Here is a 12429-nt window from a genome sequence, read left to right as displayed (position 1 = left end):
GTGGGGGAAGGTCGGTTTTGGGTGTCTGTGATTCGTTGTTTCGTAACCGGGGTAAAAGATGAGGTCGCCACGAAGACCGCTGCCGCCTTGAGCTCGTGTGTTGGCGTTTGAGAGCTACACAATCGAAGCTCGAAACCTCGTCCCGCGGTTGAGGGTACATTACAGTACAACTTACGCGACGCATACACACTGTGCGGGTCTAGTGCTTGGATGAAATGCTTGGCTCGCCGCTCCTTTCACGGCTGCCAAAGCGTGACCTAAAACTGATCACGCTCTTTTATTTACTACACGTCCGTGGACAATGTATCTACTCATCCTCTGCGACAGCTTCCGCTAAATTGTAGCTTGCAGGTCTTTCCCAGTTCCAATACTTCTGCCCCATAAGCACCAGATATCTTCTCAGTATAGCGCAAGGGGCTTGCATCTGAGTCCCGGTGAGCTTTCCGTCACGGTCAAGGGTTGGTAAGGCCACAGTGGGCGGCTCGGGCATCCAAGGCCAGCGGACCCAAGTGTTTGTGGGCTTGAAGAATTCCTTCGCCTTCCTCTCCCTAACCCACGAGTCTAGGACGTTCCTGAATTCCTCGACGTCGGCATCTAGCTTGACGTCGGGGTGCTTCTCCCACTTCATACCCAGCACTGCCTCGGCGTCCTGCTTTTCATGCGGGACCTCGCGGAACCGCTCATCCAATGTGATGATCTCGTACAGCGTGAAAATGACACCCTTGATGTCGTCGCGGTCTGGCGTGTAGTGCTCCTCGATCATGATGGAATAGTTGAAGTCGAAGATGCGGAGATTGTCGTTTTCATCAACCACCAAATTTCGTGCCGCAATGTCTTGGTGCATCATCCCATACCGGTAGTTCAGGTCATCTACCACGGACAGGAGCTGGCGGAACCACTGAAGGCGAAAGGGCCTTGTGGTGGCATTGGTATCATGCAGGGTACCGCCGGGTATGTAAAGGGTGGTAAACCCGACGATGCCTCCGGTGTGGGGGTCCAGGACGACCGAGTCAAATGGAACGATATGCGGGTGGTCACGAGGAAGTCGGCTCCAACTGTTGAGTTCATACCATTTCCGAAACATCCCATTCTCGATGAACCAGTATTTGAATGCAACCTTTGTTGCTTGGGAGGCGGTGCCCGTAACACTCGGCGGCCCCTGGTAAGACACCAAGTCGACCTGGTGCCCCAAGCGGTCCAGCTCCGTCAGATTTGACAAGTAGATCGTCTTGACCGGGAAATTGAGCTTCAAGGCAGACAGAGGATAGTTGTTGACAGCATATGTGGCATCGTGTTTCCGCTCTGTCAGCAAGGTGAAGGGTCCATCAGGCTCTGAGAAGCGGATGCCGAAAACACCATCCCCGAGTTGATCCACATGCTTCCGAAGCTTGTTGATGCAGATGTCTTCTGTTGTCTCAGTATCCTCAACCGGGGTAGGGGGTGCATATGTGACCGCAAAGGTCCTCCTCTGGTCGAAGTCTGTGACGTGCCAGGTGCATGGCCCTCCATTAAGCAAATTTCCAGATCCCGCCCAAAGCCGTGATCTGGGGTCAATCATGTTGAGTGGTGAAGGGGAAAGGTCGGTGGGGGGGGGGGGGGGAGTCCGAATTGGAAGCTAGGAGACCACGAAGGGTGTGATTGACGGGGAGTGTGGGGAATGTTCTCAAGGCCTTGACTTGAGTATCTCGAGCCAAGTGTCAGCGACTACACCATAGATCTGTGGCAGGAGTCTTCTGCCAACCACATACACGGCTCACCGTGCGAATCCACAGCTTTTTGCCAGTTTCATAGCGCTTATGGTAGAATTTGTTGGCCGCTACTTACTAGCACCGAATGGTGGGACCGAGGCCAACAGAAACCGTAAGCATTGTTAATGTGAGGTTCATACCCCATTAGATATTTATTTTCTGTTTCCATGGGGCGGGACACACTTTATTTGGTGGATGGCCTAGGATGAGGCAAGAACACTGTTTGGATGTCTCGGATTAAACAACCCTCCTCTCCCTATCTACTTCGGCTTGTGCTCCGTTATACCGGCTCTTTCAGGTTGTCCGTGGCTAGTTATTTTTCTCGATTAGTAAACTTATTCTCTATCAATCAAATCGTACTTACCCTCAAGGTGAAACAAGACGTTCGACTGGTAATTCTTGAACATTTGAGCCACTAGCTCGATGTTCATGTTTTGGATGTTGATATCCTGTCGATATCATTAGAAGCAATGACGGGCAACGTTCAATGCTTGCCAGATACTTACCTGTAGAGTTTTGTTCATCACAACGATGGATTCGTTCAACTTTTCCTATTTTCGAATTTGATGAGTAGGGCGGCTTAGACGCCCCTTGGCGAGAATCACGAACCACGTTGGTGATGATGCGCGACAGAAGCAGGTTCTGCTGGTGCTCATGTGGACTCTCCTACTTGGGAATTAGTAGAATTTACTAGAACCAAATTGGAGGAGGCTGTTTACCATTGTAGGGACTATCAAGCTTTGTTATCTCTTTTTCGTGTTTCTTTGTTGTTGTTGATGCAAAGGGCCTGGAACCCAGCAGCCAAAGAGACCCCACCCCCACAATGCTTGGGAACGTCAGGGGACAGTGCGAATTACGAGAGCGGTGAAGATTGGCAAGCCAGGAACCGAGACATTGAATCCCGTCTGTTCATCCCCAGCACCATCAGCTTCCATTCTTTACCCAGATCCTCCACAACCGACAAGCTGTACCGAAACACGCGCCATCCCCCCAATCGCTCACAATGTCCAACCCAGAAGCCCTAGCCGCGCAGGCTGCGCACCAGGAACTCATCGAGCAACTCGACATCCACTCAATCCACAAGTCCTTCCGCAACCCCCACTGGCGCCCCAACCAACGCCGTAACAAGAACATCAAGGCCATTCTAGGCGATGCCTCGCGCAAGGAAGCCTCTGTAATTGCGACGCCCCAAGATAACAGCGGTGCGGTGACCCCATTGCAGGATAACGACGGTCTCTCCACCAGCGGCGCGTCAACCCCAGCCGCTCCCTCCTCGAGCGGCTCGACCAGCCTCCAGCCGAACCTGGCCCAGGCGTCGCGCAGTTTGTCTAAACTTGTCCTTGAGAAGACGCTATCCGCGCCTACGCGGCCGCCAAATGGAGTGTCCTCAGCGCCCACGGCTACCTACACCAACATCGAGAGCGCGCCCAGTCTTGCGCCGCTGAAGCACTACTGCGACGTGACGGGCCTGCCGGCGCCCTACATGGATCCCAAAACTCGGATCAGGTACCACAATCGGGAGGTGTTTGCCATGATCAGGACTCTACCGCAGGGTGTTGGGGAGCAATTTTTGGAGGCGAGAGGCGCGCATACGGTTCTGAAATAAGCCCGAGGAGAGAGTGCGACGCCCAGATTCAGAGCGTGGCTGCTGCCGGGTCCTCAACTACACGATATATGTCTTATCATGTTCGGCCAAGTGTATTCTGGGTTACGCTCCTCGTTATTGCCCTGCGCGGAAAACCCCAAGTCTAAGTCGCACTCGCCTTGCTCCCTAGGCTCGCGACTGCCTCCGTGGCTAAGCTGCCCTACTTTTGGCAGCACCGCGCATTCAGCTGCCAACCAGGCTATTCCACGATCAAGCTCTCGTCTAGCAGTATTTATCGATCGAGGGAAAACCGCAAGCTTCATCGACTAGTTCATCATGCTCATTTGGAGTAATTATTAACGATACCGTTTCCCTGCTGCACCGTGGATCAGACACGAAACAGACCCCCGACATCCGACCGTCAAGTCTAGGGATTAACAATGGACGCCTCGCCCTTCGGGTCCCCATCTAGGCAGCCCGTCCTAGAACCTGCAACGCCCCCCTCAACTCAGGATTTTGCGCGACATACCTCATTCATCCCGTCTGGGATTGTAACTCCCACCCCAAGCGCTCGGACTGATGTCCCACTGCTGCCGACCAACAACCCGATCCCGCCTGTGCCCACCATGCACGAAAAATACTCACCGTCAGCCCTCCTCGCCTTGATAATTCTGTGGCTATGAGTACTAACCACGCCTCGGCTGCAGGAAGCCGATAATGATCCGGGTTCTCAGGAAAATAAACGAGGTGTTGCTCGGGAAGGAAAAGGCATCGGTGTATTGGTATGCGAGTCTTATGTCGGTCCTCGCCGCACTGGTCGTCACAGGCTCGAGTATTTTCGGCTGGCCGCCTTTGCCCATTTGGGAATACCTCCGACACGCGACGGGCTGATGAGAAGAGGGCTGCTTGATACAGGAATTGGGATGGGAAAGCACCATATCCTGGCTACGGGGGTTGGATGAAGCCTGGCGCTGACGGATGGGGTGAGGTGAAGAAGCTCATCAGGACATCACGGCAGTGAGGGCGGTCGTTGCACGGGATGTATATTTTATATATGTACGACCAACAAAGTCAAACCCCAACTACGCACTCGCTGCCTTTCGGCAGCAAGATGACAGTCGACGCTCCGGCTTAATCGTGATCAGGTTGTTATATGCCTTTGATGTTTCGACAGACCACCGAGAGAGGACGGAGAGGAACCAAACTCAGTTGCCCCAGCAAGTGCTGGAGCCGCCGCGGCAAGTTGAGAGTGAATGGTTGAAGACAGAACCCTACCTACCTTGCTGAGCTTTGAACCAACCATTGACACCTCGGATCAAGGGCAATGTGTGCTGGTTTAGCTTGTTATGAAGCCTAGGCTCATTGAACTAATAGCATGCATTTCTCTCGCACTGATCGGAGAGAAGCGCCTGCCGCAGTTTGAACGTTTGTCCCATCTCAACAACCAAACAAATTTTAGTTGCAAGGTTGAAATTCCACTCTGAAAACATCGAAGAGCCCAGATAAGGGACCCAGAGCTGCAGCTTTTGTCCAATCAGAGACGCCACGCTTTGACTTGCCTGCCGGACTAGGGTCCCTGGCAACGGCAATCTGTCGCCTTGGCGGTTCGAGGTTGTTAGCCCTTTTCCGTGTCTCGAATTGCGCGGCGCAACAAGACTCGAAAAACGAGAACAAACGTGTTCCTCTCCTGCTTACAATCTCGACCTTCAGCGCTTGTACCGGGTACATCGACATAGCATTCCACTTTCTGCTTCCCCCCTCACATTCCGACAAGATGCCGACCATGTGGATGTCAGACTCGCAAAGTACACTTCACCCTCCCCCTGCCTGCCTGGGTCTACGCCTGGATCGCAAAGCGCAAGAATGCCAAAGAAGAAAGCTAACGTTGTTGTCCTCCAGAAATCGGAGTCGCTTTCTGCTCTGGCGGTACGTCCACCACTCAATCCCTCGCCGCCGCCGCCGCCGCCCCTCCCCCAACCGACGCCGCGGAGCCTCGCTCCGACACGGCACCCCCTTCCCACGATCCGAGAACAAACGACTAACGTCCTCTTCCCACAGGCGGCTTCTTCCTCATAGCCGGCGTGCTCCTCTTCTTCGACCGCGCTATGCTCGCGATGGGCAACGTCAGTCCTCCCCCCTTTAACACCCCCACCACCAACGCCTACCCTCACACTCCCCCCTCCCCCACCCCCTTCCCCTTTCCAAACCACACCTAACTAACCCCCCTCCCCCCAACACAGATCCTCTTCCTCATCGGCCTCACCATCATCATCGGCCCACAAAAGACCGCGCTCTTCTTCGCGCGCAAGCAGAAGCTCAAGGGCACGGCGGCCTTCTTCGGCGGGCTGGCGCTGATCCTGCTGCGGTGGCCTTTGATCGGGTTCCTGGTCGAGCTGTACGGCATCCTGGTGCTGTTTGGCGACTTCCTGGGCACCATCGCCACCTTCGCGCGCAACGTGCCCGTGGTCGGGCCGTATATTGGTATGGTGGTCGATCGGGTGGGGTTGGGGGAGCGGAGGAATGCGGAGTTGCCTGTTTAAGGGGCACTTGGGGGTGAGGGGCTGAGGGAGTGAGGGGGCGAGGGGCTGAGGGAGTGAGGGGGTGAGGGGGGTGTGGGTGTGGGTGTGTTTAATATGGATGTTTGGGTGTGGCTGTGTGTTTAGGTGTGTTTTGTTGGGGAAGGGGGCGGGTTTGGTGTTTTGGCTGGATTGCCGCGGCCGCGGCGGTGGGGATGTTCACGGCTGCATCGACGACTCGAAAGACTGCACGATATCGGGTTTTGGAGTTTCCTGGACGAGGCGCTTTAATCACTTGTTCGTTTCGCACACCACCCGGCGCAGAGGATACGGGAAAAGGAAGGATTTGGGACGATTTTAGACGAGTCACTGGCCGGTTTTTCGTGGCAAGGGGCATCAAGGCGGCGTTGGGCGATGCTGATACCAATGTTATAATATGGGGCGGGGGGTTGCCATTCAGGGTGTGGTTGTATGGGCGGACGAGATTGTGGATACTACCTAATAGAAAATACAAACAGTCACTCATGGGATGAGGCAAGTCAGATGCCGAAAACCGGGGCATATTTCAAGGATGGGCTGGTGGAAACGTCGGGGAAGCAAAAGAAACCGAGCCTCTGGGCCTCAACGAACGAATTTGGTTCTATAAAAGCATCCCCGCAGCATCAACAAATCAAGCTCCCTGGCCTTCCTGTTGGCCATGACGACACACCGTCTGTTTCCTTCTACACCGCTGGGCGGATATGTTATGTCCTCACAGTTGCTCCTCCGAGTCATGGATGAAAGAAGGCTGGCCTTGTATGAATTCTTATATATCCATCCATCCTAGAAAACTCCCACTCGACCGCCCCTCGACCACCACTCGCCTAAAAACAGGCCGACCAACAGCTTAGTAACCTGAGGTGATTAGGTAGTCAGCGAGCTTCACGGTCACCGACGACGCGTTGCCGGCAACGCCGTTATCGCCGTGCCAGACAATGAGGATGGCCTGTTTCGACTTTGTGATGTAGATGCCCGACTTCTCCTGCAGTTCAGACGCGGCGTATTAGCGAAATTGCACATTGGAGAACATGACGGGGTCATCAGGAGTCGATGGCCAGGGGATTATACCTTGCGGGCGTAGATGCCCCGTTCTACGCCTCCCGCGACGACGTAACGCACACCGGCGACATAGATGCCTTCAGCTTGAGCATGGTCTATCGTCGGGGTCGAGTCCGTGCCGTACTCCTTGATAAGTTTGGCGATAGTCTTGAGTTCATCGGCGCTGATCTACAGTAGAAGACGTTAGGCTATGCTCGATTGTCTTCCGGGTGCCGAGACGGGATATTGATGTTGAGTGGAGATGTGGCTGGTCGGCGGCGGGATGGGCGTCGCTTCTTACCGCGAAATCAGACGATGTTGCCCAGATGCTGTCGCCGGCGATGCTGGCGATGCAGGCCTTCTGGACGTGGCCGGTGGCAACCAGGCTTGGTGTTGCGTTAGTTATACGGGACACGGTATCGTCGAGAATGCAGTTTCAGCGGCGGTGGTGGTTCGATGCGTACCTCGTGTCAACGTAGGCTGTAACAGTAAGTTCTGTGTCAGCCTTCCCGATCCAAGATCCCAAGCAGAAGTGGGGTTTGTTTGTGATGGCGACAGCTTCGTACCTTGCCAGGACATGATGGGCGCGGGGTGTTTGTGATGCAAACGGACTGATGAATCGAAGGGAGTCGCGGGAGAGCGAAGGTGCGCGGGTATGAGCAGTAGTTTGTTGGTGGGCGATTTAGCGGTGTTGCGGAACTTATCGGTGGACGGGTTCAGGTTTGGTCTTTCAACTCCTCGGTACCCCGCCAGCTTGGGCAGATTCCATCACCGCGAGGAGGGGTTAAATTTAGTTTGCATTATGTAAGCTAACCGTTCCACAGCCAGACCGCCAACTTGCAAAAAGCCCGCCATTTCTCTTCACCGTTTGTTTTGTTGGAGCCTCAGGTCCCGCATTTTCCCAACAGCGGGAGCAGCCGCGGCGGCGGGGGTTTAGCGGTGGCAATGTACCAGTCAACATTTGGCATCACGCTGAACGTTAACGAAGCCCGATTACGAAGAAAAAAACATGCTGGGACCGAAAGCTCAACAACACGCCGCAATCCCGGTGCCGGACCGTTTGGTGCCCCCGACAACGGCCTTCTCTGTTTACTTACTTTCACTCTCAGTGCGCCGCGCCCAGATGCATCAAGCTAACATTTTAACCGACATTCGAGGGGTCCCTATTTCGTAGTTACTTGGTACACTACTGTCTCCCATATCTTCGGTGTCGCCGACACGCAGCCTCGATGATGCACGGATCGAAGAAACACGCGGTCGCAGCTTCAGGCTGCTGGCACGACCTCGAGACAATCACAGGCAGATCACGCAAATCAGGTTGCTCCCATTCCACCAGTTCGATTCGCTTGCTCAAACAAGTTCTAGAAGGTCAAGAACCCCCAGGATTTACCCGTCCAAGCGGGTATTCGTGCCATGCGATCTTGCACATACACGAACCCGATCTTCCCGCCTTCATGATACTTGGCGTCCCTTGGCCATTTCATCTTCGTACACGGTAAAAGCTGCCACAAGCCAAAGCCAACAGGCGGTGACATCCAACTCGCTGTCTGTGGAGATTTGTATTTCTGAGACGCGGCTTTCGCAGTTCGACCCCTGTCTTTCTTCGGTACCGGTGAATCGAAGATCGGACGGCGCTTGGCATTCGCTTCCGTTCCCGACAACATCAGACAATCGGAACGAACGCGACACGCGACCTGTTGGCGGCAAGGAAATACCTAACTAATCCGCAGTCCCGACTGACTGACTCGATGTTTGCGAAAAATTCATTGACAAATCATTCCGAAACCCAACCGCTGGGCGCCTCTGGTAGTTACTCGCACTTTGATTGTTCGAGAAACAGTTGCTGTTGCGGATTCGATTTAGCCCGTCTTGCCACTTCCAAGCTGTCTGCTCTGATCCTGGGGTCCTCTAATTTCAACAGCGTCGCAGAGCTACAGCAAGGAACCGCGGGACCGCACTACCGCAGTATGATTTGTGAGAGATCTTGGTAGGGCTTCGGAACCTTCCAGTGCTTGGCGTTCAGACATCAGAAACGCCCCGCCTTTCTAGCGGGGCCGCCCCTTGAAGGGGGTGCTTCATTAAAGAGCTCGAACACGCGCAAGCCTAGCTTTTAACGTTAGCGTTGCGATCAAGGTGAGGCGGGTGTTGCGTTTCGTACAGGGACGACTGGGGGGGCCATGGCGAGACAAATGCACGGTAGGAAGTACGAAGTACGAATACACCTTGTGCCGTCAAAAGCCAGTTTTCGGAAATGATCATAAAAGGTTCAACTATTGAGCCTATTTCAAGGACCACGCTGCTTCCCGACCGGCGGTGCATGCATGTCTCCGTCCTCTATCGGGTCAGCAGTGTAACCGCAAAAAAGGAGGCTTCTCAGCTGATGAGATAGGCTCAGAGGCTTCTGGAAAGAGCACCACCCCGGTCACCCCAGTGCCCAGTCTACCCCAGGGCTTGTCCAGGGATCCCCCGCACAGGGGCTAGCTGTTGCACCCCTCGATCGTTCGAAAGACCAGGGACGGAACATGGCTCTCTGCCAGGGCCAGGAGGACATGTGTGTTGCGCCTCGGCGGCCCGTCCATGAGCAAACCCCCCCTGTTGGCGATCAACCTCGCTCAGAATACCCGCCGTGCTTCTCAGACCAACATTGCTCTCCGGGCTCGGGAAAGCACAAACATGTGGTCTCCAAGAAGTCGGAAAAGACTTCAGGCTCAGCTCAACTTCGTCTCGAGTGAGATGAATCCGCGAGCGGAAGGTATGTAAGTATGTAAGTGGTAATCTCCCACCGTCTTCCACTCAGGACCCTTCCTGAGCCCTTTCGTTCTGTTTCGCCATGAGCCTGCCACGAGGCTCCCGTTTTTGTCATTTGTTCTCTTGCGTTTTACCGCCTCCACCATTTCCAAAGGGTGGTTCGCGTTCTCGATTCGTCAACGGGATTCTTCCGTGATTAGACAGCGATACTTCGAAACCATCCGAAGGGCCAGGCCCCGTTCCTTGCAACCTGCTGTGGGAGTCAGTGGGACGACGGGGAGCATCCCCTGGCAGTTTCCTGGGTGGGTGCAGTCTTGGTGCAGTCTACCGAGATTCAACGGGCACCATGATGAAAGCGGTAAGGCGCCACAACCGGCTGTGGGCAGAAACAGGGACAGGTTCGGCGACTGCGGTGGATGTGGTTGCGGATGAGGAGCCCGCAAATGACCAGAAGAAGGAGGGGGGGCACGGTCCAGCAGCCATCACTACCCTAGGCCAAGGACATGGTCGTGTATCAGATCTTACCCTGCATCCACAGGATGCCAGCAGACGGAGCCGACACCCACTTCAAAATGCCGACATCCCCCCCGTCACGTTTCCCGGAGGGAGGAACCCTTATCTCGACCGCCCTCTCCCTCCCCCGCCATCGAGAAACATCGCCGGCGCACTCAACCACAACGCAGTGCCGCTCAGCATGCCAGCGAGACCCAGCACATCTTCAGGACCTGGCTCCAGCAAATCGGGCGCCACGAAATCTAGGCTGGACAATAGGTTGTCCAAGGACGACATCGCCTTGACAAGGGCCGGAAAGGGTCAATATCCCGTACCAACAGCTCTCTGGTTACTCACGCCGGAGCCCAGCCCCCACAGGACACGGATGGCATCTCCGCCGTCCGCCATGTCGCCTCCCGCCATGCTGCCTACACCCCAGTCTTCGGCTTCCGGCGAAGTCCAGATTGGAATGGCGCTGGGGAGCCCGACCCAGGACTCAACGCCGTACTCTGGGAGTCCACAGGCCGGGTGGTTGCCCCAATCACAGACATCAGTCCGGGCCAACCCTTCTCCCCCGCCAGTGCAGACACCGGAACCCACAGTTCAGCGGTCAAAGACGCAGAAGAGACGGCTATTTGGTTTGTTTGGAAGCAGGAAGCACGCCGAACCGCCCAAGGCCTTTGGAAACGCCGAAGCCAATCGTAGCACCTCGTCCGTCACGCCAACCGTGTCCAATGAGTCGTCTACCCCAGCTAGAAGCAACACTGTTGCCGGAAGGAAGACGCCGAAGCACAAACCCATCGTCATCAGGTCCATGACAATGTCACAGGCGGACGCCGTGGCTCCACAACCAGACATGCCGGTCGTCTCGGCACCTATTCCCTCCACATCCACGGGCGGCGCCGGGTTGCTCAACATCGACATCCCGGACATCAGGCTGGAGCGGTATAGTGTCATGTTTAGTGGCGTGTTGAACCCGAATGGGACTAAGTCGTCGCTGTTGGAACGGCGCCAAGCAACACTAGAGAAGCTTAAGACCATCAGCGACAGGATAGAACATCTCGAAGGACAGGACAAGACGAAGCCACGCAGAGCCACCTCGCCGCAGCCCATGAAGTCCCCCGCTTTCTCCCTCTTCCCGCAGACACCTAACCGGCAGTCGGGGAGCATCGCCGCCACGGGAATAGGAATGGCCTCCCAAACATCGCTGGCGCCCCCTCGCGGCCTCACGCGCTCCAACACCTCGCCCGCGTACCTCCCGTCACCGTCCAGGGCCAGCTTCGAGCCACCCCCGCAGGGCTCGCCGGAGCAATCGAGGAAGGAAAGGAAGACGGTCACCATCGTCTCGCCGCGGGCCATGGATGAGCGCAACCGTGCCGCGCAGGTCGAGAAGCTGCGCGAGCAACAAGCGCGACAGGCGCACCAAGCACGCCTCCACCCGGAAACCGCCGCCCTCTCCACAACCACCTTCCACTTCCACCCCAACGAATCTAGCCTCATCCTCGACTCTCCACAAAGCGCCACCTCGTCCTCCTCATCATCATCCCAAGACGACCCGGAACACGCCACAAAAACAACCACAACAACACCCCACCACCGCCACCCAGCCCTCAAACCAACCCTCCACGAACCCCAATGGGAAATCATCACCCCCCCCTCCTCCACCACCTCCTCCGCCGCCCCGCCCTCCTCATCCTCATTAACCACCACCCCCCTCAAAACCCAACACCCCCCACACTCCCGCCGCACCCCCTCCGCCTCCTCCACCACCACCACCTCCACCAGCACCTCCCGCCCCTCCCTCGACACAACCGCCTCCATCCCAGGCCGCGTCTCCGTCGACGAAGCCGACGCCGCCCTGAAAGCCGCCGTGGAGATCTCCATCGCGCGGCAGATTAGCATTTCGCGGCAGCAGCGGCGGCTGTTAAGGCCTTTTGGGGCGTCATCCTCAGGAGCATCGATGGGGGTGGGGGGGAATGGGATTGGGGGGAGGGGGAGGAGTGCTACGACGGGGGCGGTTGGGGTTGGTAGTGTTAATGGGCGGGGGATGGTGGTGGAGGAGGATGGGGAGGAGGAGTTGACGGTGGGGGTGGTGAAGGGGAAGGTGGCGGTGACGAATGTTGTGGTGGGGGGTGGGGGGAAGGCGGGGGCCAGGAGGAGTGAGAGGGTCGTGTTGGATGTGGTGCAGTGAAGGGGGGCTGCGGTGGCAGGGGGTTGTTTATAATTACCCTGCCTTGTTCTGTCTTGCCCTGTCCTGCCCTAT

General features: G+C 56.1%; 6 protein-coding genes across 6 annotated transcripts; 4 read left to right on the top strand and 2 right to left on the bottom strand.

Moving 5' to 3' along the window:
- Positions 1-307: 307 nt before the first annotated feature.
- Positions 308-2272, bottom strand: F5144DRAFT_602537 (uncharacterized protein; the record flags this gene model as incomplete). The annotated part of the gene is made up of 3 exons (XM_066791212.1): positions 308-1479; positions 2113-2197; positions 2255-2272. The coding sequence occupies 3 exons, from the start codon at positions 2270-2272 to the stop codon at positions 308-310; spliced, it is 1275 nt and encodes a 424-aa protein (XP_066642889.1).
- Positions 2273-2625: 353 nt separating this feature from the next.
- Positions 2626-3564, top strand: F5144DRAFT_230635 (YL1 nuclear protein C-terminal domain-containing protein). The gene has a single exon (XM_066783227.1). It carries the CDS (start codon positions 2752-2754, stop codon positions 3352-3354), a length of 603 nt encoding a protein of 200 aa, XP_066642888.1. The 5' UTR covers positions 2626-2751; the 3' UTR covers positions 3355-3564.
- F5144DRAFT_230636 (uncharacterized protein) lies at positions 3565-4349 on the top strand. Its single transcript, XM_066783228.1, has 2 exons — positions 3565-3979; positions 4041-4349. The coding sequence occupies exons 1-2, from the start codon at positions 3774-3776 to the stop codon at positions 4222-4224; spliced, it is 390 nt and encodes a 129-aa protein (XP_066642887.1). The 5' UTR covers positions 3565-3773; the 3' UTR covers positions 4225-4349.
- A 474-nt stretch (positions 4350-4823) lies between these two features.
- F5144DRAFT_629712 (Got1/Sft2-like family-domain-containing protein) lies at positions 4824-5899 on the top strand. Its single transcript, XM_066792392.1, has 4 exons — positions 4824-5138; positions 5233-5259; positions 5392-5456; positions 5574-5899. The coding sequence occupies exons 1-4, from the start codon at positions 5108-5110 to the stop codon at positions 5871-5873; spliced, it is 423 nt and encodes a 140-aa protein (XP_066642886.1). The 5' UTR covers positions 4824-5107; the 3' UTR covers positions 5874-5899.
- A 674-nt stretch (positions 5900-6573) lies between these two features.
- F5144DRAFT_230458 (profilin) lies at positions 6574-7791 on the bottom strand. The gene is made up of 5 exons (XM_066783226.1): positions 7493-7791; positions 7391-7406; positions 7228-7312; positions 6957-7115; positions 6574-6870 (listed from the first exon to the last, which is right to left on the bottom strand). Exons 1-5 carry the CDS (start codon positions 7503-7505, stop codon positions 6736-6738), a joined length of 408 nt encoding a protein of 135 aa, XP_066642885.1. The 5' UTR covers positions 7506-7791; the 3' UTR covers positions 6574-6735.
- Positions 7792-10020: 2229 nt separating this feature from the next.
- Positions 10021-12357, top strand: F5144DRAFT_602533 (uncharacterized protein; the record flags this gene model as incomplete). The annotated part of the gene is made up of 1 exon (XM_066791211.1): positions 10021-12357. The coding sequence occupies one exon, from the start codon at positions 10021-10023 to the stop codon at positions 12355-12357; it is 2337 nt and encodes a 778-aa protein (XP_066642884.1).
- Between the last annotated feature and the right edge of the window lie 72 nt (positions 12358-12429).

The sequence above is a fragment of the Chaetomium tenue genome (genome assembly GCF_020726465.1).
Source record: "Chaetomium tenue strain MPI-SDFR-AT-0079 chromosome Unknown F5144scaffold_4, whole genome shotgun sequence".
Lineage (NCBI taxonomy): Eukaryota > Fungi > Ascomycota > Sordariomycetes > Sordariales > Chaetomiaceae > Chaetomium > Chaetomium tenue.
The sequence above is the reverse complement of the archived record's forward strand: the minus strand, read 5'-3'. Positions and strand labels throughout refer to the sequence as shown.

What these genes read in the sequence shown, in the direction of transcription:
- F5144DRAFT_230635 (XM_066783227.1), top strand. Translation starts at nt 2,752, where the DNA reads ATGTCCAACCCAGAAGCCCTAGCCGCGCAGGCTGCGCACCAGGAACTC.
- F5144DRAFT_230636 (XM_066783228.1), top strand. Translation starts at nt 3,774, where the DNA reads ATGGACGCCTCGCCCTTCGGGTCCCCATCTAGGCAGCCCGTCCTAGAA. An exon ending in ATGCACGAAAAATACTCACC is followed by an intron (nt 3,980 to 4,040) that starts GTCAGCCCTCCT and finishes CCTCGGCTGCAG; the next exon opens with GAAGCCGATAATGATCCGGG.
- F5144DRAFT_629712 (XM_066792392.1), top strand. Translation starts at nt 5,108, where the DNA reads ATGCCGACCATGTGGATGTCAGACTCGCAAA. An exon ending in GTGGATGTCAGACTCGCAAA is followed by an intron (nt 5,139 to 5,232) that starts GTACACTTCACC and finishes GTTGTCCTCCAG; the next exon opens with AAATCGGAGTCGCTTTCTGC. An exon ending in CTATGCTCGCGATGGGCAAC is followed by an intron (nt 5,457 to 5,573) that starts GTCAGTCCTCCC and finishes CCCCCAACACAG; the next exon opens with ATCCTCTTCCTCATCGGCCT.
- F5144DRAFT_230458 (XM_066783226.1), bottom strand. An exon ending in CAACATCGTCTGATTTCGCG is followed by an intron (nt 7,116 to 7,227) that starts GTAAGAAGCGAC and finishes CTTCTACTGTAG; the next exon opens with ATCAGCGCCGATGAACTCAA. An exon ending in GGGGCATCTACGCCCGCAAG is followed by an intron (nt 6,871 to 6,956) that starts GTATAATCCCCT and finishes TCTGAACTGCAG; the next exon opens with GAGAAGTCGGGCATCTACAT.